This window comes from Mirounga leonina, unplaced genomic scaffold, assembly GCF_011800145.1.
Source record: "Mirounga leonina isolate KUSES-001 unplaced genomic scaffold, KU_Mleo_1.0 Mir_94, whole genome shotgun sequence".
Taxonomy (NCBI): Eukaryota; Metazoa; Chordata; class Mammalia; order Carnivora; family Phocidae; genus Mirounga; species Mirounga leonina.
Window position 1 is genome coordinate 50,111,265 of NW_023270855.1, and position 27,032 is coordinate 50,138,296.

Here is a 27,032-nt window from a genome sequence, read left to right on the forward strand (position 1 = left end):
CCCCTGGTGGCCATGTATGGTCCCTGCAACCATCACGTGGGGAGATGGTGGGCGGCCCAGTGGCCCAGCCTGAATAGAAGGGCAGAGAGGACAGGCCCAGGCTTAGCACAGAGCCTGGAGACCGAAAGCCAGGGTCAGAAGCAAGAACCCAGACCCAGAATTCAGAGTTTGAAATCCAGATCCCAGAATTCAGAATGAGAGCTCAGAATCCAGAATCTGGATCTAGACTCCCAGATACCAAGATCTAGATTCCAGATACCAAGATCTAGATTCCAGATCCCAGAACTCGGGTTCCAGAATTTAAAATCCAGGTCCAAATGCCCAGGATCTAGAATCCAAACATCTACATCCTATCTGCCAGAATCTAAAACTAAGGACCCAGAATCCAGATCCAAGAACCCAGAGCCCAAAACCCTCCTCAGAGCCAGCCCCTTACCTTCCCCAAGCCTCCCACGTTAGACCCTGGGCAGCAGGGGTTGGTCCCAGCGGCCGCCCCTGTGTGTTTACACATACACACTTCAATAGGATATTGCAGACCCACACCCCAAAACATACAGCCTGTGACCATCACACGTACAACACCACACACTGCAGATACACATGGACAATCACACACACACACACACTTACAGCCTGGCAACACAGCATCACCTTAAGAAACCTGGAACTGCCATACGCCCCTCTCCCAGCACACGGACCCATGTCCGTCTGTGCACCCATGCAGTCTCAGAGCTCCCCCACCCCGCCCGCACCCAGCCCACCAAGCTCACACACACAGCCACCATACCCAGAGATACACAAAAACCCAGGACACCCTGGGTTCTGTGCCCTGCATCCAGACACACTCATAGGACTGTGGGAGCTGGCACAGGCCTACACACATGCGCGCACACACGCGCGCGCACACACACACACACACGCACTCCCCCGAGCATGGAGAAGCCCCGTGCCTTGGCAGCTATGCAGCCCCTGGGAACAGGACCCCCGGGACAGGGCTTGCCGTGCACCCCCGTGCCCACCCCAGCCCTCCCCTGCCTGGCCGGCTGGCGGGCTTTAATACAGATGCCAAACTCATAATTGTAACTGAGGGTGACAGGGTCACCTTGAGCCCCAGATGCTCGCGCGGTGACAGATGGCGTTGGCAAACCTGATTAGCGGCCCCCGTGCCAGCTCCTGTAGCACCTGCATCCCTTGCCCCTCCCCCGCTCCCCCAGCACTCATTACCCACCCATTACTGGGCCTGGGGGGCGGGGGTGGGGGCCGGCTGGCACTGCCCAGGAGGGGGCAGGGACTCCGGGGGCCCCCTGGCACCAAGGTTCCCAGCTGGCTCCCCGGCTGGCAGGAGGTGGGCACAGCTGAGGGGGGGGAGCAGGGGCCTCGTGCCTGCCAGCGAGAGGGGTGCCCATGGTGCCAGGGCTGAGCTGCCCACTCGGACTCGGCCTGGGGTTTGGCACGGAACCCTGGAGGGAGGAGGGAGAGTGGCGCCCCCTGTGGGCCCCTCGCGGCCCTCCCCCACCCAGGGCCTTGGGAGCTGGCAGCCTGGCCTGTTCCCACCCCTCTGTGCAGGCCTGTAGGGTCAGAGGTCACAGGCTCCCACGCCCTGCTGGCCCATCTGTTTCCTCGGGTCCCCTCCTTCTGCTCCCCTCACCTGGGGCCTTCCTTCCTGAGGCAGGAAGAGGGCTGAGAGGGGCCTGGCCGCCCCCCCCGCCCCACGCTCCGGGGGGCATTTGGAGGCAACCCCGACAGCACCACATGTCCCCGCGTCTGTGCCAGACGGGCCCATCTGCTAGGGCCCCGGTTCCAGCCGCCCAAAGCCAGGCTGCCCTCCTGCGCTGCAGACCCTGTGCCCAGCTAAGGAGGGAGCACCCCTGCTGCCCACACCCCAGCACAGGGCCACCCGCTCCCAGGGAACCCCAGTTGGAGGAACACACACACACACACGCACACGCACAACTGGGCTTGGCCAACCGTTATGGTTCCTGTTTAATGCCACGCTATGCGTGGGGCTGGGTGGAGACTTGAGGGGGTGGGGCAAGAGGGGCAACTGGGATCACACAGGTCCTGCCCCTGATTTGGGGAGCCCACGTTTCCCCCACCCTGCAGCTTCATGGGCCTCCCTGCCTTGGTTTCTTGGGGTCCCGAGGATGGGGGTCATCCCTGTGTCTCCTGGTCTGTGTGAGACCATCTGTCCTCCCCGTAGCTGGGAGTGTGTCTTTCATTCTGCGAGGCGGGGGGTCCAGCCTGGTGGTTAAAATTGGTTGCCACACTGCCTAGGGTTCCAATGCCAGATCTGTCACTTATTGCCATGTGACCTGGAGCGGGAGACTTTGCCTCTTAGAGCCTCAGTTTCCTTCTCCGTGAAATGGGATGATACCAGCCCCTATCTCATTGGGCTGTTCTGAGGATGACATGAGGTAGTGCGTGTCAAACGCTTAGTGTGGGGCCGGGCAAACGGAGTGCTCCGTAAGTGTGTGCTATGATCCCCGTTGGGGATGCGTCTGGTGTCCCCGGGAACGGGGCAAGGGCTCTGGAGCCCCGTCTGGTTGTCCCTGTGTCCCCGGTCTCTTGACCCAGTGCTTATGATCCAGGTCGGCGTCTTTCTGGGCACATCTCCCCCCATCTCTCCAAGCTGTGTGCGTCTGTGTGTCTGTCCACCAAGCTCAGATCATGCCCTCGGGCTGCACTGACATCCTTCAACCAGCACAGTAGACATCTTCATCCGTCGACGGGAGGCTGGGCTGCTCGCCCGACACCACAGGACCACACGTGTCCGGCGCTTGCGAGTGGGCACACAGCCGTTGCAGAGGACGAGTGGGGTGGGGTCCGAGCTGGGAATGTAGAGGGAGGAGCAGTAGCCAAAGCAGAGGTGATTGCGGAGGTGAACGGCCGTGCAGCCGGGCTGGGAGAGCACCTGGGGCAGGGATACGGGTCAAGGGCAGTGGAATCTGGGGCCCGAATGGGAGAATCATCTCCCATCCACTTCCACCCCCACTCGAGAGGCCCGGGTTCCGATCCTGAGCGCCATCTGCTGGCTGTGTGACTCGGAGCAAGCTACTCAACCTCTCTGGTCCTGTTTCCTCACCTGTGAAATCGTGGAAGTTCAGCCAGGAAAAAGAGAAATCAATCTAGCCCTTTCAACAAAGAGGACTGATATAAGGAAGGGCTGCTTCTCTCAAGCAGGAGACGATGATGAGGTAGCCTGGGGATTGGCATCAGGGAATCTGCCGCCACCTCTAGGAATGAGGGTTGGCAGGAAGGGGCGGTTTACAGGAGCCGGGGCGGGGGGGGTGGTTAAACAGAAAGCCCTTAGCCCCTTGCCTAGCACACAGCGTCCAATAAAAGTTCCTCCTATGATCCCCTCCAACTAAGTGGCTCTACCAACTCACCCCCAGATCATGGCCCTTCTCTATTTAACCCCTGCATTCCTGCCGCCCTGCCACGCCCACCCTCGTCAACCCCCTCCCCTCACTCTGCCCCAGCCACCCCAGCCTCTTCACTGCTCCTCCAATATGCCAAATGCAAGCCCACCTCTGGCCTGTTGCCTCTGCTGAGCCCGGCACCTGAGCTCCTCCCTCCCCCCACCCCTGAGCTCATCCCAACTCATTCCTTCCTCAGAAGCCCCCCAAAGGGAAATATCACCACCTGGTGGTCTCTATCCCAACGAGCCAATCTCTTTCTTCATGGGCTCCCAGTAATTTATAGTCTTGTCTCTTTGGATGTTCTTCTAGAATATAAGCTACCTGGAGACAGGGACGTTTTCTGCTTTGTTTATGGCCATAGGCTCAGCAGGCACATCATAGCAAAAACTAATGCTTGCTGAGCCCTAACACCAGGCCGGGGCCCACACTGCTCACCTCCGACGAACTCACTCCTCCCACAGTGTTCCAAGCTGGAACATTATGATCCTCATTTACAGACGAGGAGCCGGAGGCTCGGAGCAGTCCCTCACCTAAAGCCACACAGCTGCTGAAGGCCTTCGAAACCTTAGAACGCCTTTGTGTCATCCTGGGGCAGCTGGGAGAGGGTACACAGCTGGGTCCCAGGCCAGGGGTTCCCTCGGCTGGGTGCAGTGTGCATGGCAGCATGGAACAACTGGGGCAGGATTCAGGGCAAGGTAGCTGGCCCAAGGCCATGCAGTCACCCCTGTGTTACCTGGATTCAGCCAAAATTTGCTGAATGAATAACAAGTCAGGGGGTCTTGGGAACGGACACCTTGTAGGGCATAGCTCCAAACACGGTGCACGAATTTATGTCTATTGTTAAGTCTGTTTTTGCAAACATAGGAAATGAGGCTCAGAGACGGGAAGCCACTTCCCCCGGGTCACACAGAAATCATCAGTTAAGGCATTAACTTGAAGCCAGGTACACCGAGCACCAAAGCTGGGGCTCTAGGCACATGCTCTGAGTTCCCACAGCTCTTATGGAGCACGGACTGAATGCCCATTACCCATACCTGTCTCATTCAACCACCCAAGAGCCCTTAGGAGGCAAATACTATTATTCATTTATTCATTCAACAAACACTGAGGGCCTATCATGTTCCTGGTTCTGCTCACAGGCCTGGAGATCAGGATACAGAAGTGAACAAAGCATAATATAATCCCTGTCCTGGTGGAGCAGACATCCTAGTGAGGGAGACATGATAAATGTAATTACAAAATCAGTTATATATGTTAGGTGATGTGTTCTACAGCGAGAAATAAAGCAGGAAACGGGCAACAGGGTGGAAGGTCCTGCACTTTTAAGTGATGTTTAAGTAAAAACCTGAAGCAGGTGAGAGAAGGAGCCACAGAATGCTCGGGGAGTTGGGGGGAATGGTAGAGGCAAAAGGGAATAGCCAGTGCAAAGGCCATGAGGTAGCTGTGACATTGGGTGTGTCCAGATAAAAAACCATGTGGCTGGTGTGGCAGGAGTGAAGTGGGTGAGGGGGAGAGTGGGAAGAGGTCGGGGAGGTGACAGGCAGAGAGTGCAGGGCCTTGTGGGCCTTGGGAAAGACATGGCTTTTGCTCCGAGTGAAGTGGGAGCCATGGCGGGTTCTGAGTGGAGGAGGGAGGGAATGGGACTCCGGTATTCACAGGTGCCCTCTGGCCATTAAATGGAAAAATAGACTTGGGTGAGAGACAGGATGGAGGTAAACTGCATGGTCGGGTAGGAGAGGCTTAAGCCCCATTTTATAAGACAGGAAACTGAGGCTAGGACACATTTAGATGGAGGATGCGAGGCTTGACCCCAGATCTGTGCAGGACCACAGTCTGTGCTCTCTGCCCATGACGAAACTCCGCCCTCCCCTTCCCCCACCCATCCTCACCTGAGTGTATGGCACAGCCTTGCACGTCTCCTGGGCCACTTCCTGCGGGTCCAATGGCAGAGACATGGTGGGGGCCACCTCCTGCCCATGGTGCAGGCTACCTCTCCCCAGCCGCCCAGTTTTCTGCAGACCCAAGAAGGCCTTCCAGTTGCTGAGGGCAGAGGATTGTACCTGGGAGCCTAGGGTCCCTCGGCCCAGAGCCCGGGTCTGATTGGTGGCAGCCCAGAGCTGAGATGGGGGACCCAGGAATCCAGGCCTCCCAGAGCCTGTGTGCAGCTGGGCCCCACTGAGCAGGCTCAGGAGAGCGATCAACTGGCCGAGGAACATCCGTCCGTCTGTCAGTCAGTCTGGGACTGGGCTCAGGGTCCTGGGCAGTCAACCCTGCTGTCTGATGAGGGGAGTCTCAGCCCTTCGGACCCGCTTTTAACGGCTTGCCCCCAAGCTGGGCAGCTCAGGAGGCACCTCTGCAAACCCACAGTGGGGAGGAAAATAAACTGAGGCCTGCTGAGTTCCCACCCCTCCCCCCAGCCTGGCGGGGGGGCTGGGGGCTGGGTCTGTGGGTGGGTGGGCTGTGGGGACCGGGAAAGGCGTGACTCGAGACACGGGCTCAGGGGCACAATGCCTGGAGGCTCTGAGGGGCTTCTTCCCAGGTCAGGGGCACCATCCATCCAGTTTGCAAAACTAGACAGTGCAGCCAGGCTTCTTGGGTTTCAGCCTCAGCATTGCAACATTAGAGCTGTGCAACCTCTGTCAACCCCCTTAACCACTCTGGGCCTCAGCTTCCTCTTCTGTTACGGAGATCTATGTAACGGGTTATCAACACTCCCTAGCTGGGCGGGTTGCTCTGAGGACCCCCGAGATAATTCACGTAAGCAGCTTAGAACAGAGGCTGATACAGCAGAACCACGAGTAAACTATGATTAACATCATTTTAGTTATTTTTTCTTTAGCCCCTATTAGAGCCCAGGCATAATTCTGAGCCCTGGAGATTCCGGAGGCCAAGACAGAAATGGGTCCTCACTGTGGATTTGAAACTGTGGTGCAGAAAACAGGCAAGACAAGAGGATTCCAGAGCCTTCCGTGTGAAGTTATTTAAATAGGAGGTGCCTGACAGGTGTCAGGGCGGGGGCTTCTGCCCCCAGGGTGGTCAGAGAAGGCCTCCCTGAGGAGGTGACATTCTTGCAGAGCCTTGAGGTGGCGTTCGAGGCGGTGGGAACAGCCTGGTCGGGTGTGGAGGCTGGAGTGTTGGAAACACATAAAGAGGGTGGGAGCCGCGTCCCAAGCTTTGGAGCCCCGGGGATGCCTGGGGGGGTCCGAGCCGCGCCCTGGCACCTCCGTGGCCCGCATTTCGCACCCAGGCGAGGAGCGGCCGGCCGCGGGGGCCGTGAGAAGCGGCAGGGCCCGTTCTTCCCGCGCCCCGCGGAGCTGCGGAGGGCGATGGGGCGCGCTCGCCCTCTGGCGGCGGCTCTCGGGACTGCGCGGCGGCCGCGCCCAGGACGCCTACCTTCTGGATGCCCCACCTGGAGGTGCAAGGGTGCTGCCCACTCACCCCGCTACATCTGAGCTCCTGGGCGTCCCCCAACCCGCCCTCTCGCTGTCCTCTAGACCCGCCTGATGGCAGCTCCTGCCAGGTGCTAAGGCCCCAAACTTTGGAGCTCCGCTAATCCCTCTCTTTCTCTGCCTGCCTCCCCGCACCCCCGCTCCCCGATCTGATATGACAGCAAGTCCCGTCCGCTTCAGAGTCTACCTAGAATCCATCCACTTCTCACTCCTCTCAGTCCCCCACCCGGACACGGCCATTATGTCCCACTTGAACCAATACGGTCCCTCCACCCTGGTGCTCCAGCTCCCGCCGCCTCTCCCCGAAGGCTGGTCCCTCCACAGCAGCCAGAAGGCGACGTGAGCACTCGTGTACAGGCACTTCTCTCTTCTGCTCAGAATCTTCCAGGGCTCCCACCTCACCCGGGGTAACAGCCCAAGTCCTCACTGCAGCCCATAGACGTCGTTCTGTCCTCTCCTATCACCGCTATCCCACCCTCAGCTTTCCCGCCCTCTCCCGCTTTCTCACTCCCTCCAGCCACACGGGGCCTCCTGGCTGTTCTCCAGACTCACCAGGCATAATCCCATAATACTACACAGTGGTACAGGGCTAAGGAAGCTCCTTTTTACCTGGAAAGATAACCAAGACAAATTAGGTTTTTTAAAAAAAAAAAATCAGAACTGGATGTCTATTATGTGCTGACCTTTTGGGGGAGAAGGATAAGAATGTACAGCTATGCTTTACTTGCGTTTGCATTTGTATTTCCATGTTGAAAAGAACTGCAAGTTTTCCTTTTGGAGAGGGGCTTCACTTTAGAGTTTTAACATTGTTTTGGGGCACCTGGGTGGCTCAGTTGGTTAGGCTTCCCACTCTTGATCTCAGCTGAGGTCTTGATCTCAGGGTCTTGAGTTCAAGCCCCACAGTGGGCTACATGCTGGGTGTGGAGCCTACTTAAAAAAAAAAAATTCTTTTGGGACACCTGGGTGGCTCAGTTGGTTAAGCGTCTGCCTTTGGCTCAGGTCGTGATCTCAGGGTCCTGGAATCCAGTCCCGCATTGGGCTCCTTGCTCAGCGGGGAGCCTGCTTCTCCCTCTGCCTGATGCTCCCCCTGCTTGTGCTCTCTCTCTGACAAATAAATAAAATCTTTTAAAAATTGTTTTAAGTAGGGGCGCCTGGGTGGCTCAGATGGTTAAGCGTCTGCCTTCAGCTCAGGTCATGATCCCAGGGTCCTGGAATCGAGCCCCACAGCTGGCTCCCGGCTCCTGGTTCTGCGGGGAGCCTGCTTCTCCCTCTCCCTCTGCTTCCCCCCCTGCTCATGCTCTCTCTCTATCTCTCTGTCTCAAATGAATAAATAAAATCTTTAAAAATTTTTGTTTTAAGTATACAAAATGAAACATAAGAAAAGAAAAAAAGTACAAATGAAAGCAATCTATACCATTGGTCTGCCCCCTTGCTTTTTAAGTGAACTATTCCAGGCACTCAAATAAGTATAGACAAAAAATATATAAGAAACACCCCTGTATTCATTACCACAATTAAAAAATTAAAAATTACAAATATGAGAGAAACTGGCTCTATACTTGTCCCTAATTCCTGGATTGGCCAATTTTAATTCCCATGCCTGTATTCATAGTTTTACTATTTATGCAATCATTCAGATACGTAACGTTGTTTTGTTGTTTTAAATGTAATATACATGGCATCATAATGTATATATCTTTTTAACTTTCATCTGTCTTCCACTTCATATTCCTTCCTTTCCACTCTGAAGAGTCTTCCGCTGCACATGTATCTCCCAAATTTATTTCTCCATTACCCAGTTTTTAACCATTACAATCAATCCTGCAAGGAACAATCTGGAACATGACTCTGCCCGTTAGAGTCATTTCTAATTGGGTAATCCATTCCCAGACCCTGCTCCAGATCAATTACAGTGGAATCTCTGGGGATGGGATCCAGGCATTGGTGTTTTTAAAAACCACCTCAGGGCTGCTGTGAACCCCTAGGGTGTATGGTCATATACAGCAGGGGGTCTGATACTTCAGCAATGCATCCGTGTCACCTGGAAGGCTCACTGTAGAGTATCTGATTCTGAGATGGAGCCTGAGAACCTGCATTTCTAACAAGTTCCCTGGTGATGGTGCTGCTGGGCTGAGGACCAAACTCTGAGAACCATGATCTATAGAACACTTTTATTCTTTCTTTCTTTCTTTCTTTCTTTCTTTCTTTCTTTCTTTCTTTCTTTCTTTCTTTCTTTCTTTCTTCTTTCTTTCTTTCTTCTTTCTTTCTTTTTTTAGAGAGCACAAGCAGAGGGGGAAGGGCAGAGGGAGAGGGACAAGCAGGCTCCCCAGTGATCAGGGAGCCCGACGTGGGGCTCAATCCCAGGACCCTGAGATTATGACCTGAGCTGAAGGCAGATGTTTAACCGATTGAGCCACCCAGGCTCCCCAAGAGCACCTTTATCCGTTTTTAACATCTGCTTAGTATTCCATCCTGTGGATATTTAGTAGTTTCCTTAACCAGCTCTCTATTCTTGGACATTTATGTTATTTTCCATCTTGTTACTACCAAAAAAAAAAATCCCTACAATGGAATATCATTCAGCTGTAAAGAGGAATGAAGTACATATTAATTTGCTCGGGCTGCCATAACAGAGGACCACAGACTAGGGGGCTTAATAAACAGAAATTTATTTTCTCACAGTTCTGGAGCCTAGGAATCTGAGATCAAGGGGTCACCCTAGTTAGTTTTTTTTTTCCTGAGGCCTCTCTCTTTGGCTTGTGGAAGAACATCTCCCTGTGTCTTCACATGATCCTCCTCCCGTGTGAGTCTGTGTTCAGATTTCCTTTTTTATAAGGATACCAGCATAGGGGTGCCTGGGTGGCTCAGTCGGTTAAGCTTCTGCCTTCGGCTCAGGTCATGATCCCCGGGTCCTGGGATTGAGCTCCACGTGGGGCTCCTTGCTCAGCTGGGAGCCTGCTTCTCCCTCTGCCTGCCACTCCCCCTGCTTGTGCTCGCTTGCTCTCTCTCTCTATCAAATAAATAAATAAAATCTTAAAAAAAGAAAAAAAAAGGATACCAGCGTAAGGGATTGGGGCCCACCGTACTGACCTCATTTTAGTTACTTTTTTAGAGACCGTATTTCTAGACATGGTCACATTCTGAGGTGCTGAGAGTTAGCACTTTAACATATGAATTGTGGGGGGGACACGAGTCAGTCCAACAAGGATTGATACATGTTACAGTATGGGTGAACATCGAAAACATGCTAAGTAAAAGAATCCAGACACGGGTGCCTGGGTGGCTCAGTTGGTTAAGCAACTGCCTTCGGCTCAGGTCATGATCCTGGGGTCCCGGGATCGAGTCCCGCATCGGGCTCCCTGCTTGGCAGGGAGTCTGCTTCTCCCCCTGACCCTCCCCACTCTCATGTGCTCTCTCTCATTCTCTCTCTCTCAAATAAATAAATAAAATCTTAAAAAAAAAAAAAGAATCCAGATACAAATGGTCACAAATTACTCTGTTTTTATGAAATATCAGAATTAGGCAAATCTGTAGAGACAGAAAGTAGGTTACTGGTTGCCAGGAACTGAGGGGAGGGGGTAAGGGGGAGTGACTGTTAACGGGGATGGAATTCCCTTTTGGGGTGATGGAAATGCTCCAGAACTAGAGTGTTGCTAGTCGCACAACACTATGAATGTGTTAAATTCCATTGGATTGTTCACTTTATTTTTTTAATAGTTTTTATTTATTTATTTGAGAGAAAGAGTGCATGTGGGAGGGGGAGGGAGAGGGAGAGGGAATCCCAAACAAACTCTCTGCTGAACTTAGAGCCCAGCACGGGGCTCCATCTCATGACCCCAAGATCATGAAACCAAGAATCAGACGCCTGGGGCACCTGGGTGGCTCAATCGTTAAGCGTCTGCCTTCCGCTCAGGTCATGATCCCAGGGTCCTGGGATCTAGCCCCGCATCAGACTCCCTGCTCTGTGGGAAGCCTGTTTCTCCCTCCCCCACTCCCCCTGCTTGTGATCCCTCTCTCGCTGTCTCTCTCTCTCTGTCAAATAAATAAGTAAAATCTTAAAAAAAATAAATAAAATGATTAATTTTAGGGGTCATGGGATGGAGCCCCATGTTAGCTCCAAGCTCAGCAAGGCGTCTGCTAAACTTTCTCTATCCCTCTCCCCCTGCCCCTCCCTGTGCTCGCTCGCTCTCTCTCAAATAAATAAAAACAAATCTTTAAAATGATTAAGTTTATGTTATGTAAATTTTAATTCTAATTTAAATAAAATTTCAATTTGAGACCTGCCCTCAGAAGCCTCTCCACTCTATGCCCCCCACCCCCACTCCCACCCTACCCCACCCCAGTGCCATTTGGGTCCTGCCATGTGCAGAGCCCTGGCCAGTGGCTGGAACTCAGCTGAGGCTACTTTGACATCAAAGTGTCTACTCTTAGCTTCTGAACTGGTGTTTCTCAGAATGGATCCCAAATTTCCTGGTCTGGTAGGAAACTGTTGCCCATCAGCCCCATTGCGGGAACTTACTTCTTTCACCTCTGTTATAATTATTTGTGTGTCTCACCCACAAGACTGTGAGCTGTTTGAGGTCAAGGGCCAGCTCTACTTCATTACCTATCTCTTCAAAGGTTCAAAAAGTAGAAGAAGTGACTGCAGAGTTAAACATGAATGATAAGAAAGAGCCCACCATATAAAGATTCTGGAAGACAGTTCTAGACATAATAACAGCAAAGATAATGCAAAGGCCCTGAGACCAGCGCAGGTCAGGGACCACATGGCCCCTTCTACCTCCTAATGGGTCTTCTTGCTTCTGCATGTCGCCCCACTCAATGTCTTTCCTTCTCAGCAGCCAGAGGAGAACCATAAATCATATCCATCTCTTCTCTGCTCAGAGACTTCCCATGGCTCCCCATTGCCCTTGGAATAAAACCAAACTCACCATGGCCTATAATGCCTGCAGGGCTGACCCCTGTTTATCACTGTGCAATGCACCTCCTTCCTCAATCCCCTCATTCACTTAGACCTCAACCACACTGGTCATGTGTCCCTCAGCAAACCCTGGGGAAAGACTTGTTGGGCACGCCAGGGAAACCTCCCAGTGGGCACAGGGGGACACGGATAGGGAGGCTCACTGCAGCATTATTTTTGCAATCAAGAAAAATTGGAACCAAATGTCCATCAAAACAGCCTGTTGGAATAGCTTATTCATAACACGAACAATATTGAGCGGAGATTTTTTTTGAAACTTTTTTCTTTAACTTTTATTTTTTACAACTAAGTGCAGTGAGAAATACAGTTTATACTGTGAACCAGAGGTGGCAGAATGTATTTTCCAAAGAGACCTCAACAGTATGCCCCATCCCACATACAATTCTTTGCATGTGACCTTGAAAATCCTTTGACTGGGGGCTCCTGGGTGGCTCAGTTGGTTAAGCGTCTGCCTTCAGCTCGGGTTATGATCTCAGGGTCCTGGGATGGCACCCAGCATCGGGCTCCCTGCTCAGCGGGGAGCCTGCTTCTCCCTCTCCCTCTGCTGCTCACTCTGCTTGTGCTCTCTCACTCTCTCTGTCAAATAAATAAATATAAAAAAAATGTTTTTCCTGGGGCGCCTGGGTGGCTCAGTCGTTAAGCGTCTGTCTGCCTTCGGCTCGGGTCATGATCCCAGGGTCCTGGGATCGAGTCCCACATCGGGCTCCCTGCTCGGCAGGAAGCCTGCTTCTCGCTCTCCCACTCCCCCTGCTTGTGTTCCTGCTCTCGCTATCTCTCTCTCTCTCTATCAAATAAATAAATAAATAAATCTTTTAAAAAAATGTTTTTCTAAAAAAAGAAAGAAAATCCTCTGATTGCATGACAATCTTTGACCCCTTCCCTTGAACCTAGACAACCTTTATGACTGGCTCCACCAACAGCATAGAGCAGAAATGATGTCATGTGACTTCTGAGATTCAGTCATAAAAATGCCATGCACTTCAGCCTTGGGCACTAGGGACCCAGCTACCATGTTGTGAGGAAGCTCAAATTGGCTCACATGGAGAAACCACTTTGTAGAGGATATTCAGCCAATAGCCCAGCTGAGACTTCAGCCAGCATCAATGACGAGACCTGAATGAAGGGAGATGCCTTCTAATGATTCTGGTAGCCAGGCATCAATTCATTCAACTTCAAATTCTTCCCAGCTGAGGCCGCAGAAAGCAAGGAGCAGAGACAAGCCATTCCCACTGTGCTCTGCCCAAATTCCTTTTTTTTTTTTTTTTGTGCAAAGTTGTATTTAAATTCTAGTTAGTTAACATACAGTGCAATATTGGCTCAGGAGTAGAACTCAGTGGTTCATCACTTACATACAACACCCAGTGCTCATCACAAGTGCCCTCCTTAATCCCCATCATCCATCTAGCCCATCCCCCTCACCTCCCTCCATCAACCCTCAATTTGTTCTCTATAGTTATGAGTTTCTTATGGTTTGTTTCCCGTTCTCTTTTCCTCCCCTCCCATATGTTCATCTGTTTTGTTTCTTCAATTCCATGTATGAGTGAAATCATAGGTATTTGTCCTTCTCTGACTGACTTATTTTGCTTAGCATAATACCCTCTAGCTCCATCCACATCACTGCAAATGGCAAGATTTCGTTATTTTTGATGGCTGAGTAATATTCTATTGTATATATACACACCACATCTTTTTTTTTTAAGATTTTTTTTTATTTATTTGAGGGACAGACAGAGATAGCGAGAGAGAGAGCACATGAGTGGGGAGCAGAGGGAGAAGCAGGCTCCCCACTGAGCAGGGAGCCCCATGTGGGGCTCCATCCCAGGACCCTGGGATCATGATCTGAGCCGAAGGCAGACGCTTAACCAACTGAGCCATCCAGGCGCCCCACACCACATCTTCTTTATCCAGTCATCATTAGGTGGACATTTAGGCTCTTTCCATAGTTTGGCTACTGTTGATAACCAAATTCTTGAACTATGCACTCTATGAGCATAATCAAAATGGTTGTTTGGGGCAAGGTTTGTTAGCATCATCTGCAACTGGAACACTAGTATATACAAACATGTATACATGACAGAAATAAAAGTTTTACCAAAGGATACTTAACCCTTACTACATGTGATACAATCTGATATTTTTATTCTGTTCTATTTTTTCTATTAAAAAATAACCTCTGTACACCCGTGTTCATGGAAGCATTACTCACAACAGCCAAAAGGTGGAAGGAGCCCAGGTGTCCATCAGTGGACGAATGAATTAACAAAATTTGGTAAATACGTATGAGGGAATGTCATTCAGCCTTAAAAACAAAGGAAATTCTAACACATGCTACAAGGGGGACGTTATTGAGGACATTATGCTAAGTGAAATAAGCCAGTCACAAAAGGGTAAATGCTGTATGATTCTCCTGATATGAAGTCCCTAGAGTCATCAAATTCATAGAGACAGGGGCGCCTGGGTGGCTCAGTTGGTTGGGCGACTGCCTTCGGCTCAGGTCATGATCCTGGAGTCCCGGGATCGAGTCCCGCATCGGGCTCCTTGCTCGGCAGGGAGTCTGCTTCTCCCTCTGACCCTCCCCCCTCTCATGCCTTCTCTCTCTCTATCTCATTCTCTCTCAAATAAATAAATAAAATCTTTTAAAAAAAAATTCATAGAGACAGAAATAGAATGGTGGGTGCCAGGGGCTGAGGGAGGGAGGAATGAGGAGTTAGTGTTTAATAGGGACAGTTTCTGTTTTGCAAGATGACAAAGATCTAGAGCTGGTTGGTGGTAATGATTGAGCAACAGTGTGGATGCACTTACTGCCACTGAATAGCACACTTTAAAATGATGATGGTGGTAAATTTTATGTGTGTTTTGTCACAATTTTTTAAACAAATAATTTTTGAAATGAAAAGTTTTCTATGAGCCATTCTCCCCTTAATTGTAAACCTAGAAATAAACAAATAAATACTAGTTGTAACCCACCTCATTGATTTCCTGAGTTAATAATGGGCCCCCGGGGGCGCCTGGGGTGGCTCAGTCATTAAGCGTCTGCCTTCGGCTCAAGTCATGATCCCAGGGTCCTGGGATAGAGCTCTGCATCGGGCTCTCTGCTCCGTGGAGAGCCTGCTTCTCCCTCTCCCACTCCCCCTGCTTGTGTTCCCTCTCTGGCTGTGTCTCTGTCAAATAAATGGATGGAATCTTTAAAAAAGAAAAAAGAAATAACATTAGGAATGCCTGGGTGGCTCAGTTGGTTAAGCATCTGCCTTCAGCTCAGGTCATGATCCCAGAGTCCTGGGATCAAGTCCCACATCGGGCTCCCTGGTCAGTGCAGAGCCTGCTTCTCCTCTGCCCCTCCCCCTGCTCGTGCTCCCTTGCTCTCTCTGACAAATAAATAAAATCTTAAAAAAAAGAGATAACATTAAATATAGTCCACTTGGCAAAAAGCAAACAGAACAAGAATGTCCAGCTCAGTGCCCTATTACCAAGTGACCCTCATCCCTCCCCGCATGACCACTACCCAGATGCCCCCTCATCCCCACCAGAGGTGTCCCATCTTGATTTCCAGAATAATCTTTATCCTTTACTGCTAAAGGTGTGCATCCATAATGACACCAGGATTTTTCCACTTTACATAAAAAGGACAATTTGTGTAAACTTTACGCAGTGAAAAACATTCCCTTATGAAAAGGAATCTCTTGGGCCCTGCCTCCTTCGTTGCAGATGAGGTCCCTGAGAATCACCCACGTTGAGATTACACCCAGCTGTAATTTCTGCTCTTGCATTCCTGTATGGTATTGGTGTTGGTTGAAACATCAGAACTGAGGTCTCCATTCTCCTGTGAATGGACTCGGTGCCGGCTGTTTCCAGCTTGAGATTGACATAAATGATATATATGCCGCGGTTCTAAATTACGAATATTCTTCTCCAGGCTTCCTAGTTCACCCAGCAAACCGCAATTCGTGTGTGTGTGTGTGTGTGATAAAATATATATAACATAAATCATACCATTTTAATCATTTTCAAGTGTACCGTTCAGTGCTATTAAGCACATTCACATTGTTGTGCAACCATATCACCATACGTCTCCAGAACTTTTTCATCTTCTCAAACAGGAACTCTGTCCCCATTAAAAGCTAACTCCCATTCTTTGTCTCCTCTGTCCCTGCCAACCACCATTCTACTTTCTGTCTCTATGAATTTGGCTACTCCAAAGACCCCATATAAGTGGAATCACATGATATATGTTCTTTTGTGACTGGCTTATTTCACTCAGCATAATGTCTTCCAGGTTCATCCATGTTGTAGCATGAGACAGAATTTCCTTCCTTTTTAAGGTTGAAACCCTGTTTTTTAAAAAATACTGTTTAATTGCTACACCTTGATCAAACATTTTAAACATTTTTAAATATGAAAAATTAAATGAAAAGGCATAAAGTAACAAAATGTTTACAATAAAATTTAAAATAAAATTTCTACATAAATACCTTAAATAATCATACAACTTTAAATACTGTTAAGTAGAAATTTAAATATTTAAAATTGTCTAGGTAAGGTTCTTATATAATTCTTTAAAATAAAAATCTTGAGATATTAAAAATCTAATTTAAAAGCATAAAATAAAGCATAAAAAATATTTAATGTTACGAACAATACTCAAGTATTTAAAATGAAATCTAAATATTTTAACGAACGTCTTTAAAAGATTCTAAATATTAAAAATATAAAGTAATATGTAAAAATAAAATAAAATATAAAGTAATATGTAGATTAAACTTCAAACTGAAGGAATATTTAAATTTTTAAATAAATAGTGGTTTAAAATTTAGACATTTAAATTTTGGAAATAAAAAATCAAATGCTACTTTAAATGTATAAAATTAAATTTTACTGAGATTTTAATAAATACCTGCTAAAACAAAATTTTAAATTATACTTGAAGATGTATAAAGCATTTATTTTTTTTTTTATTTTTTAAGATTTTATTTATTTATTTGACAGAGAGAGACAGTGAGAGAGGGAACACAAGCAGGGGGAGTGGGAGAGGGAGAAGCAGGCTTCGTGCGGAGCAGGGAGCCCGATGTGGGGCTCGATCCCGGAACCCTGGGATCATGACCCGAGCCGAAGGCAGACGCTTAACGACTGAGCCACCCAGGCGCCCCTGCATAAAGCATTTTTCAGCCCCTTCTCTCCCCCGCCCGGAGCTGCGGCAGCAGGGACGCCCCTCGCCCCGCCCAGGCTGCCGTCGGACCTCGCGCGCAGGCAGTGCCGTGGCCAGCCCGGCCGGCCCGCGAGGACCCCGCACAGCCAAGATGGCGGTGCCCGTGCGGCGGGCGCGCAGCCTGCTCGGGCTGCCGGCGGTCCTGGGCCGGGGCTCCCGTGGCTACCGGGCGCCGCCGCCCCCACGCCGCTCGCCAGGGCCCTGGTGGCCGGACCCGGACGACCCGCTGACGCCGCGCTGGCAGCTGGGGCCGCGCTACGCGGCCAAGCAGTTCGCGCGGCACGGCGCCGCCTCCGGGGTGGCCGCCGGTTCGCTATGGCCGTCGCGGGAGCAGCTGCGCGAACTGGAGGCTGAGGAGCGCGAATGGTGCCCGAGCCTGGCGGCCATGCAGGAGTCGCTGCGGGTGCAGCAGCTGGCGGAGGAGCAGAAGCGTCAGGCCAGGTGTGTGCGGTCGGGTAGGCGCGGGGCTGTGGGCTGCGGACCTCCGGCGCGCGAGGCCTTGTCCCAGGTGCTGAGCACGTAGCAGAGAACAAGATAATCTCAGATGGCGGCAGTGGACCATTAGGAAGATAAAATTGGGTGGAAAATGTGGGTGCCAGAGAACGACTTTGGTTTGTGAGACTTCGAACCTCATGTGGGCAGACTAGGTGGTGGGCTGTGGGTGGAACCCAAGGACTTGATCCTTGAGAGACCTGAAGGACCAGACTTAGCCACGGGGAGATCTTAGGGAGTGTTCCTGGTAGAAGGAACCGCTGGTGCAAAGACCCTGAGGTAGGAATATGCTTTAAGGGACTACCAGGAGGTCAGTGTGGCTGGGGAAGAGTGGGAGGTGATGGGGCCTGGAGTCAAGGGCAGAGGTCGGACTTGGAGACAGGTCTGAAGGATAGACTTGGGAGAATGCAAGCCCAGGAACAGCAGGATGGTGCCACTTCCTGGAGGGCAGGCACGTTGGGGGAGGCCGAACGTTTTCCTGCTTTTCATTGTTCTGGTCCTCACAATAACTCTAGGAGGAAGAGGGGATCACCCTCATTTTAAAGAGACGAAAACCCGAAGCCTGAGAGTTTGTGGAGTCACTTGTCCAGTCACCCAGGCAGTAAACTGGAGCTAGAACGTGAACCCCAGTCTCTGTCCCATCCTAGTTGGATAACCCTGCCATGGGGTAGATCTTTCAGCTTGACGTTTCTAATCCTTAAAATGGGGCTGTGACTGGCACCTACAAACTTACAGGATTGGAGGGAAAGGTCCAGTCCATTTCTTGCCTTTACAACTGGGCCTGGCATACAGTAGGTGCTCAGTGATGTCTGCAGGATGAAAGAGTGTGCTGTGGGAATGGCCATATGGTGTGCAGCTCTCGGATGGCTCAGTGAAATGCTGAGTTGACTTGGGGTCTCCTCCTAAGGGGGTTAGCTCTCTTGTGCTCAAGGCCACACACAAGTTAATTCATCTCTCCGGTTACTTCACTTGTCTGGGACTTTTCCTGACAGTTTTAATGACCACCCTAAGTCTTCCCAGTTTTTCATCTCCACTGGGGGAGTTGGGGGAGTTGTAATGTGGGCAGACTAGGTGCTGGGCTGTGGGTGGCCGGGTGCTCCTCTTCTGGCTGCGTGTTGCTGTCTTCATCCCTCTACCCCCCCCTGCAGGGAGCAGCTCATTGCAGAGAGAATGGCCAAGATGCCACAGATGATTGAGACCTGGCGGCGGCAGCGGCAGGAGCGCAGGGAACAGGAGCAGGCAGACAAGGAGCGGCGGGCCCGGCTGCAGGCTGAGGCCCAGGAACGCCTGGGCTACCATGTGGACCCGAGGAGTGCCCGCTTCCAGGAGCTGCTGCAGGACCTGGAGAAGCAGCAGCGCAAACGCCTCAAGGAGGAGAAACAAAGACAGAAGAAGGAGGCCCGAGCTGCTGCACTGGCTGCTGCTGCGACCCCAGACTCGGCAGCCTCCGTGGCACCCAGGTCCTGAGCTAGCTTCTCCCAATAAAATCTGCTGCCCGACAGCCCTGGCCCTGCACAGTTGTGTGTCCGCGCTCATCACGCCCCTTCCGGGGCCCCGCAACACCTGGGGCCAGGGAATGCCCCACCCATCCTTCCTGGCTCTGCTCACTCAGGGACTCTAGGCCACGCCGACTCACTGGGGCTTCAGGGGGAGGAAGGGGGATGCAATGGGGAAATAATGGAGGAGCAGATGGCAGAGGAGAAGAAGGCTTCTGTTTACCAACATTAATCTCCGGTAATTAGCCGATTACTAGGGGGAGAAATGTAGCCAAAACAGACTGTGGTGGTGATGGTGGGGGGCAGGGAGAAGCAGCCCTTCCAAAGCTAAGTTGGGGCTGGGGCCCACTGCCTGGGAATGAGATAGCCTCAAGGGGGGTGTGGAGACATTGGGAGCCCCCATCTGCCGAGGCTGACAGACCACTCTGCCCCCTTCTCAGCACGGCCATGTCACCTGTGCCCAACTAGCCCCCAGACACAGACAAGCTGGAGCAGGAAGCCCCAGTAGGCACACATCACAGGACTGGCTTTTAAAACTTTATTCACTTCAAAACCTTTATCAGAGACACGGTTCTGTCCTTGGGGCGGGGGGTGGGGTGGGATGGGGGGGTGGCCTTGACCTCCAGAGCAGCTCTGGTGTTACCCCCTCCCCAGGCAGGAGAAACCAGGCCTCCTCTCCGGGGAAGGGATGCAGGCCAGACTGGGGAGGGGGGCGGTCCTTGAGCCTCTGAGTGCTTACCCCAGATGGAAAGGTTGGGGCACTCCAATGGAGGATCAAGGTTTGGGGCTCCAGCTTCCCCTCACCCTGGAAGAAGGCGGGGGGAGGTCTCAGGGGCTCTTCGGGGGAGGGGGAAGCAAGCAGCCGCCTCTCCATCTGGCTGCAGGGAGCTGGGACAGAGGCCAAGAGGGGCCCATCTGTCGCCTCCAGTCCTGCCAGTTTCTTAGAGCAGGCAGGGCTGGGGCGGGGGATGGGGGACAGCTGTCTGGCCTAGGTCTTCTCAGGCCAAGATGGGAATGGGGGCCACTTGAGGAGGGTGGGAAATCGGGGTGGTTTTTTTTTTAAGGTTTTTGATTTTTTTGCACTTCTTAAATAAACATGAATATATATATATTTTTTTCTTTTATAAAACTTTTGTGGAGTTGGGGGGTGGGGAGGTTGGGGGGCGGCCTGGCCTCCCTGCATCACTCGTCATCAAAGTTCTGACTCAGAAGGAAGTTGGCAGCCAAGTTCTCGTTTTTTTCACAAGCGAAGTAGGCCTGGATCACCAAGCTCTCTGGGAAGCCCAGGGCTTTCAACTGCAGGAAGATGGATGGGTATCAGCAGGGCCTCAGGGCCCTGCCCATCAGGGAGGTCACCCCTCAGCCAGGCCTCTTACCCTCTCTATAGCTTCTTTCTCCTGTGGTGTCACCTGGATGTAGTTCATCTGCGGAGCCTCCTCACCTATGGCGCCCACCTCACCCTCCACATCAGAGATGTCTGCCAGCTCCCCGGGGGGCTCATTGAGCATCTGGATGAACTGCTCCTGGTGCCGACTAATTTGCTGTGGGAGACAGGAAGGGACTGTGACCCACGGCCCTTGATGCCCACCCACCCCGCCCCCACCAGGTCCCTATCACAGCCCTGCTTTTTCATTCCCTCAGCACATATTTAGAAGGTGCCCATTCTGGCCAAATGGCAACACAGTAGTGGATACAGGCCCTGTCCTGGTGGAGCTGATGTTCCAGGGCAGGGCGACAGGCTATAAACAAATAAATGGGTAATTATTTACAATAGAAATAGTGGGCCTCGCATACAGTAGGGCAAACACTGGACTAGAAAAAATCCTGCAGGCCAGGAAAGAGGGGCCTGTGATCTGCAGGATGGGAAGGGAAGTTCCCTCCAGATAGAACAGTAAGTGCAAAGGCCTGGAGATAAAAATGCACCTGACAAATCCCAGAAAACAGAAGATCCATGTGGCAGGAACAAAGTAAACAACAGAAGGGGGACAAAACAAAGAGAGGAAGGCAAAGACCAGACCTGCTTTCTTCTATTGCCTTCTAGTATGAAAAGACACCACAGTGATAGTTAAATAAAGCAAGACATGATCCAGTGTACATTTTAAACAGACTAATTTATCTGGGTGTTGCACATCTGGGGTTCTACAACTCTCTACAACTCTACTTTTACGTACGTCTGACTTTAACTTCACCTCAAAAAGTGGTTTCTCAGGAACCTGGCTCCTGGTGGAGAATGGACAATGGGGGCTATGCAGAGGCCAAGGCCTGGGGGGTGGCTGCCAGGGAACTGGGTGGGAGTTGAGGTGGCAGCCACAGGGGTTGAGTGCAGGGCTGGGCTGAGTGAGATGTTCTGGCGAGACAGGTGATGGACGACCCCAGCAGGTGCACAGGGCCTAAGGCTCAAGCAACCCCAGGCTGGTCTTTGCAGGGATGGGGAGGGCTGAGGAGGATCTGCTCGGAAGCCTTAAGACACCTACAAAGCATTTCCATGCTTGTGTCAAGTCAGCCATGGATAAGCGTGGCATTTGGAGGTTCAGGTTGGTTACATCAATCTGGGGGGGGAACATCATCACTCAAGGTGATACAGAGGGAACACTAAACAGAAGAGGAGTGAAGGCGTGCAGCCTGAGCCCTGTAACACCAGAGAAGGTAAGCAAGACGCAGCACAAGAGACTGAGAAGTGCAGCAGCAGTGGACGCCAGGCCCTAAACCAGGAGAGGCAGGCCTTTACAGAGGATCCAGAAAACCCTGTCACACCCAGGAGCCACTGCCCCTCTGCACAGGAACCTTCAAGGGCAGAATGGAGCCTTGCTGAGCACCGTGGTCCCAGAGCCAACTGGGACACACTGGTCCTGGGTGGTGCCATGCAACCCCGTGGACACTGAGGATGCACTAACTGTACGTGAGGCCAAGCCAGAGCCGAAAGACCCAGAAGGCAGAGCAAAGGACCCAGAGGCTGGAGGCAGACACACACAATACCAGCTGCCAAGACTGCTCCAGACCTCTGGCATCTTCCTCTGTGGGACAATGACAACACCACCCACACCTCACGAGGTGTTTGAGAAAATGACATGAAACCAGGCAGAGCATTAGACTGTATAGAGCAGGAGGGGGTTGTCATTAGCCCTGCTTTCCAAATACAGAGGGACTCCCACATACCACACTGGGCCAGGCTAGCTTTCCGGGGCCCTGGCTCCCTCCATCCCCAGGGTCGCACCTGCAAAAGCTGAGGATTCTCTTGGCCCAGCTGTTGGAGCAGGGCAGGCAATAGTGCCGGGTTCTGCTGAATCACCTGCCGCATGTTCTGGAACTGGGGCTGGTCCCGCAGGAACTCCAGGGGGTTCTCTCCTGCTGGCAGGAGAAAGGTGTGTATTCAGACACCATGCTGGACTCCCAGAAGCTCGGGGTGGGGGAGTCCCAACACTTTGACACCAGACACCCCACATGCACATCTCCCAATCCACTCACCTCCTTCTGTGGCTGGCTGCTCCGACACCTGGCTCTCCTGGACAGAACTATGTTCTGGCTCGGGGCTCCCAGGAATTCCCTGTCAGGGGTCCTATTTAGTTCTAATGCACAGACTGCCCACTGCCTCCCTTCTGCATGCTCAGCCCTGGCAGAAGACGGGTGAGGCCTCGGCCCTGCCCTCCACAGACCCACCCCACCACTCATGTCCAGGCTCCTCCAGGAAGGCTTTCCTGGCTGGAACCACAACCCAAACGCTCCTGAGGGCAGGTTGTGCCTCCCTGACCACCCATCAGGGCACGTAAGCCCATGTACTCCCTTGAGGCCTCCCCAGGAGGGAGCAGCCCCACCTCACCGTGAGTAGATACTCCACGGCTCGGTGGGGGTTGTTGTAGCTGGCTCTCAGGGCGGCCACGACCCGCTCCCGCTCATATCCCATGGACATAATCTCTGTCAGCATCGTCTCATACTCAGAACCAGTCACTGTGGAGGGAGCAGCAAGGCCTGGGTCACCAAGGAGGTGGAAGGGTAGCTCCCAGGCCCTCCCACACCCACACAAGGCCCAGCTGCTGGCTGGGGCACCCAACTGCTTCTGCCCTGGGGACCACCCACCCACCTAGCGTGGATGCCGCGTCTTCCTCTCGCCCGCTGCTACCTGAAGAGGGAACAGAGCTGCAAATTCAAGAGAGAGAAATCGGACCCTGGCTTCTGGCGGCTTGCCCTCCCCCAAGTATGCAGGAACATGTATGTGTTGGAAGGTGCTGGGAGGACAGGGCCCAAGCTGGGGCTTCTGCTCCCTGGCCTTACCCTGACACGGACTCCGGGGATGTCGTGGGGACTGATTCCTCCGATGGGCTCTTGTCCTCTCTGGCAGTAGGTGGGGGATGCGACATGCCTGAGGCAGGGGCCGGAGGAAAGGATGTGGAGGACTCCGGGGCAGCAGTGGGTGAGGCTTCTGGGGGTACTGAGGTGCCTGGGCTAGTTTTGGCCTGTGACACCCAGAAAAAGGAGCAGGCATCAATACCCCTATCTAGCCCCAACACCCCATCTCAGCCCCACCCTATTCACAGCTAATCTCTCCCGGGCACACTGGCTCTTTGTCAGCTCCCCAGCTAATTCACCCACCCTCCCAACCAGCACCCTTCACCCACCTTGGTCACCATAACGACCACAAAGTTCTTCTCATCAATGCGATAGTCCCTGATGGGCACGTCATCACTCAGGATCTTGCCAGCATAAATAAGTTTCTGTCCAGCCACGGGGAAGGCATCACGACCCTTCTCAGCTTCTATCTTTTCCTTCAGCACCTTCACCTGGAAGGAGAGGAACACTCATTGCAAACCTCAAGATTCTTTTTTTTGGGGGGGGGGGGGCCGCTACAAGCCTCAATGGCAGAGAAGCTAAGCTTCATAATCAACCACGCCAGATTCGAATTTGTTTGCTCATCCTACCATTCAACAGAGTGTTTACTGAACACTTCACGCCAGGCGCTACTCTAGCTACTGAGCATATAACAAGGAACAAAACTCAACACAAGTCCCTGCTTCCGCGGAGGTAACGCTAACGAAAGGAAAAGAGAAAACGAATATAACTTCAGATAATTAAAATATGATGAAAAATTAAACAGAATAAAAGGGAGATAAGATTCTTCATTCCCCACTGCTGACAGTGCTTGGTTTTTGCCAAAAGCATCTTATACGGACAATACTAACCTAAGTGCATACATATCACTTTTAAAGCCTCACCACTGCATAAAGTAGATATCAATAGCCCTGTTTTATATTTGAGAAAACAGAAACACAGAGAGATTAAGTAGTTTGCCCAAATTCAAATATTTGGACTGATCGAAAAATATGAGTGCTTCCTTTTCTACAACACATAGAGTTCAGTGTCTCCTTCACGAGATAGTTGTGCAAAGAGTGCCAAACACATAGACATTCAATATGTCTGTTACGTCATAAGCCTCTTTTCAGCTAAAAATGCAGCGCAATGTTTAGACTATGCGTTCTCACATGAGGCAAAACCAAATTTGAATCCCCGTTCTGCCATTACTTGCTTTCTGTGACTGTAGCAAAGTTCCCTAATTCCTAAATTTCCACATCTGTAAAATGGAGTACAAGAATCAAGAATGCTCAAGTGGTAAGTCTGTTTTGCATCTTTAGTAAGATAACAATCGCTCAGCATCTGGTAAAGAACAAACCGCCAGCACACACAGACCACTGAAACTCAGGTCGTTTATTATCATTATCACCGTCACTGCCGTCACCACTCGGCATCTCCTGGTCACTACTCCCAAATTCGGCCACCAACGTCCTGAGGAGACGCCTGCAAAGCTGGGAACTCGGAGTCCCCGTCCCGGAGAGCGTGGCCCGGCCGGGAATCTGAACCTGCGGCTCCCGCGACCCGCGAGGGCGCTGACATTGGAGCTGGGGCCTGATGGGTGCCCCGGGGGTGGGGCCTCGTCCGGAGACCGGCCCATAAGCGCCATCAGCACGAGTCGCCGGGGGCTGAGCCGAGAACCGAACGGAGGTTCGGGAAAGTCAGGCAGGCTGGAAGGGGTGGGCAGAGCCCTGCCCGCGCCGTCCTCCCCGCCCCCCCCCCCCCCCCCCCCCCCCCCCCCCCGGCACCCGTCGTTCCCACCCCCGGGCTCCGGTCCAGCTCCCACCGTCTCGTCAGGCTCCATGCGGATTTTGAAGGTCTGCTGCTGCAGCGTTTTGAGCGTGATGGTGACGGCCATGGCGGGGCCGGAGCGACGCGGCGGCCCCGGGATCCTCACACAACATGCAACTCACGCCGCCGCCATCTTAGCGCCCAGCCGCGCCGCGAGGCGACCGCTTCCGGGGCAGGCGGTGCGCGCGCCGACCACCAGGCACGTGACCTGCGCGCGCCACCTTAGCCTTGGTGGGCATGCGCAAGAGGGAGGCCTTTGACCAGGCATGCGCAGACTAAACTAGTCTCCCGGAGGCAGCTTCTCCTTCAACACGTGTACACATCACGTGGCTTCCTGAGTGACGCCATGCCCGTTAGCGGTGACGTCGTACGGCCACAAAATGGCTCCGATATGCCCCCTTTCATGCCCTTAAGAGTTTCTGTTGATTACATTGAGCAAAATTTTTCATGTACTTGTAGATATTTGTATTTTTTTGGTTTCATTTTTTTTGTTTACCAAATGAGTTTTGTTCTGGTGTGGCCACCCTCATAGGAACCCTTACTCAAGATTGGAAAAGATACTCAAAAGGTCACCAACAAGTAATTAAAAAAATGAAAATTCTAAAAACCACATTTGGCCGTGGAAGGAGGGCTAGGGGGCCAACTTGGGACCTCATTCATTCCTGAGGGAGAACTGGATTTCTGGAATGAACGTAGAGTAGTAGCTCCTGGGTGTCCCACCTCTCTGCTGATCCTACCCCAACCACTGTGTTCACCCCACTATCCCCAGTCTGACCCCAGAAGTATTTAAGGAAACGGTCACCCTTCAAGGCCTCCCTACATTGAATACAGAATTCTCTCCATAAACTTCCCTGGATGCACCAATTCAATTGGAGGCTACCCAGAAGGGTGGAACTGGGCCACAGGCCACAGGTGGGAAGCATGAAGGCCCATCCACCAAACAAGGAATTGAAGGATTAGTTGGCCAAAGATGAAGATGGTGCTTTGGGGGACTGGATGGAGGCAAGGCTGAGAGTATCTCCCAGTTACTGGGTGGTGGTCCTCCCATCCTGAACTGACCATTACCTGTCTCCAAACCTGCTCTTTAGTTTCCATTCAAGCACTCAACTCAAGCCCAGAACCAGGCAGTTACCTGACACCTCACCCATTGCCCAACTGTAACCAGGGTCCTGTTGTTTCCCTTCAGCGCAGGCAGAGCCTAGACGTTCCCACCACAGGCCAGGCTGTTGAGGGCTTCTTGCCTCTCTCCTGCAACAAGGGATATGAGCTCCAGACACCTACTGAACTTCAGGGGCAGCCTCATGGACCCCAAGAGATGGGCTAAGCCTCAGGGGCCCTAGACCTTGTTGGTCTATCATCTCTGCACCCTCCTTGGGGCCATCTCTTTCCCTCTAAGAATTCAAAGACCACCAACAGTGCTATTTACCATCTCTGTGCCTATGTTATTATAGAAGGAATAGCTTCTAATACGGACTAGTATTAAAAAAAGTTTAGGGGCACCTGGGTGGCTCAGTCATTAAATGTCTGCTTTTAGCTTGGGTCATGATCCCGGAGTTCTGGGATTGAGCCCCGCATCAGGCTCCCTGCTCGGCGGGAGGCCTGCTTCTCCCTCTCACATTCCCCCTGCTTGTGTTCCCTGCTGGCAGTCTCTGTCAAATAAAATCTTAAAAAAAAAAATGGAAACGTTTAAAATGGTCCAATCGTTCTATGTAGTCTTGCTCATTAACAGTTAAGAGGTAGATATGGTTGAGTGTAAAATGGATGGCATGAAATGGTGCCACGGTGTGGGTTCAGAGCCCTGCCCTACTCCTTAAATTCAGGAGCTCAACCTTCTCATCAAACTGAACAGGAACTAGAAAC

General features: G+C 51.9%; 3 protein-coding genes across 4 annotated transcripts; 1 reads left to right on the plus strand and 2 right to left on the minus strand.

Annotated features, from left to right (window-relative positions):
- Window positions 1-2,665: 2,665 nt before the first annotated feature.
- On the minus strand, window positions 2,666-5,635 carry DAND5 (DAN domain BMP antagonist family member 5). Its single transcript, XM_034996682.1, has 2 exons — window positions 5,309-5,635; window positions 2,666-2,911 (listed from the first exon to the last, which is right to left on the minus strand). Exons 1-2 carry the CDS (start codon window positions 5,633-5,635, stop codon window positions 2,666-2,668), a joined length of 573 nt encoding a protein of 190 aa, XP_034852573.1.
- An 11,486-nt stretch (window positions 5,636-17,121) lies between these two features.
- Window positions 17,122-19,045, plus strand: GADD45GIP1 (GADD45G interacting protein 1). Its single transcript, XM_034998702.1, has 2 exons — window positions 17,122-17,493; window positions 18,693-19,045. Exons 1-2 carry the CDS (start codon window positions 17,144-17,146, stop codon window positions 19,009-19,011), a joined length of 669 nt encoding a protein of 222 aa, XP_034854593.1. The 5' UTR covers window positions 17,122-17,143; the 3' UTR covers window positions 19,012-19,045.
- A 519-nt stretch (window positions 19,046-19,564) lies between these two features.
- On the minus strand, window positions 19,565-25,347 carry RAD23A (RAD23 homolog A, nucleotide excision repair protein). Of its 2 annotated transcripts, none has more exons than XM_034998701.1 (9): window positions 25,168-25,347; window positions 23,654-23,815; window positions 23,310-23,491; window positions 23,119-23,174; window positions 22,858-22,985; window positions 22,506-22,584; window positions 22,255-22,385; window positions 20,417-20,581; window positions 19,565-20,336 (listed from the first exon to the last, which is right to left on the minus strand). In XM_034998701.1, exons 1-9 carry the CDS (start codon window positions 25,237-25,239, stop codon window positions 20,223-20,225), a joined length of 1,089 nt encoding a protein of 362 aa, XP_034854592.1. In that variant the 5' UTR covers window positions 25,240-25,347; the 3' UTR covers window positions 19,565-20,222. The 2 variants fall into 2 exon arrangements, with proteins under 2 accessions (XP_034854592.1, XP_034854591.1); XM_034998700.1 differs by having other exon boundaries at window positions 22,255-22,388.
- Window positions 25,348-27,032: the final 1,685 nt, after the last annotated feature.

Coding starts and splice junctions, on each gene's coding strand:
- DAND5 (XM_034996682.1), bottom strand. CDS start 5,635: ATGTTCCTCGGCCAGTTGATCGCTCTCCTGAGCCTGCTCAGTGGGGCC. Junction 2,912..5,308: donor AGGCTGTGCCATACACTCAG/GTGAGGATGGGT, acceptor TCCCTGCCCCAG/GTGCTCTCCCAGCCCGGCTG.
- GADD45GIP1 (XM_034998702.1), top strand. CDS start 17,144: ATGGCGGTGCCCGTGCGGCGGGCGCGCAGCCTGCTCGGGCTGCCGGCG. Junction 17,494..18,692: donor GAGCAGAAGCGTCAGGCCAG/GTGTGTGCGGTC, acceptor CCCCCCCTGCAG/GGAGCAGCTCATTGCAGAGA.
- RAD23A (XM_034998700.1), bottom strand. CDS start 25,239: ATGGCCGTCACCATCACGCTCAAAACGCTGCAGCAGCAGACCTTCAAA. Junction 23,816..25,167: donor GCATGGAGCCTGACGAGACG/GTGGGAGCTGGA, acceptor CTCTCCTTCCAG/GTGAAGGTGCTGAAGGAAAA. Junction 22,585..22,857: donor CCGTGGAGTATCTACTCACG/GTGAGGTGGGGC, acceptor GACCCCTGACAG/GGAATTCCTGGGAGCCCCGA.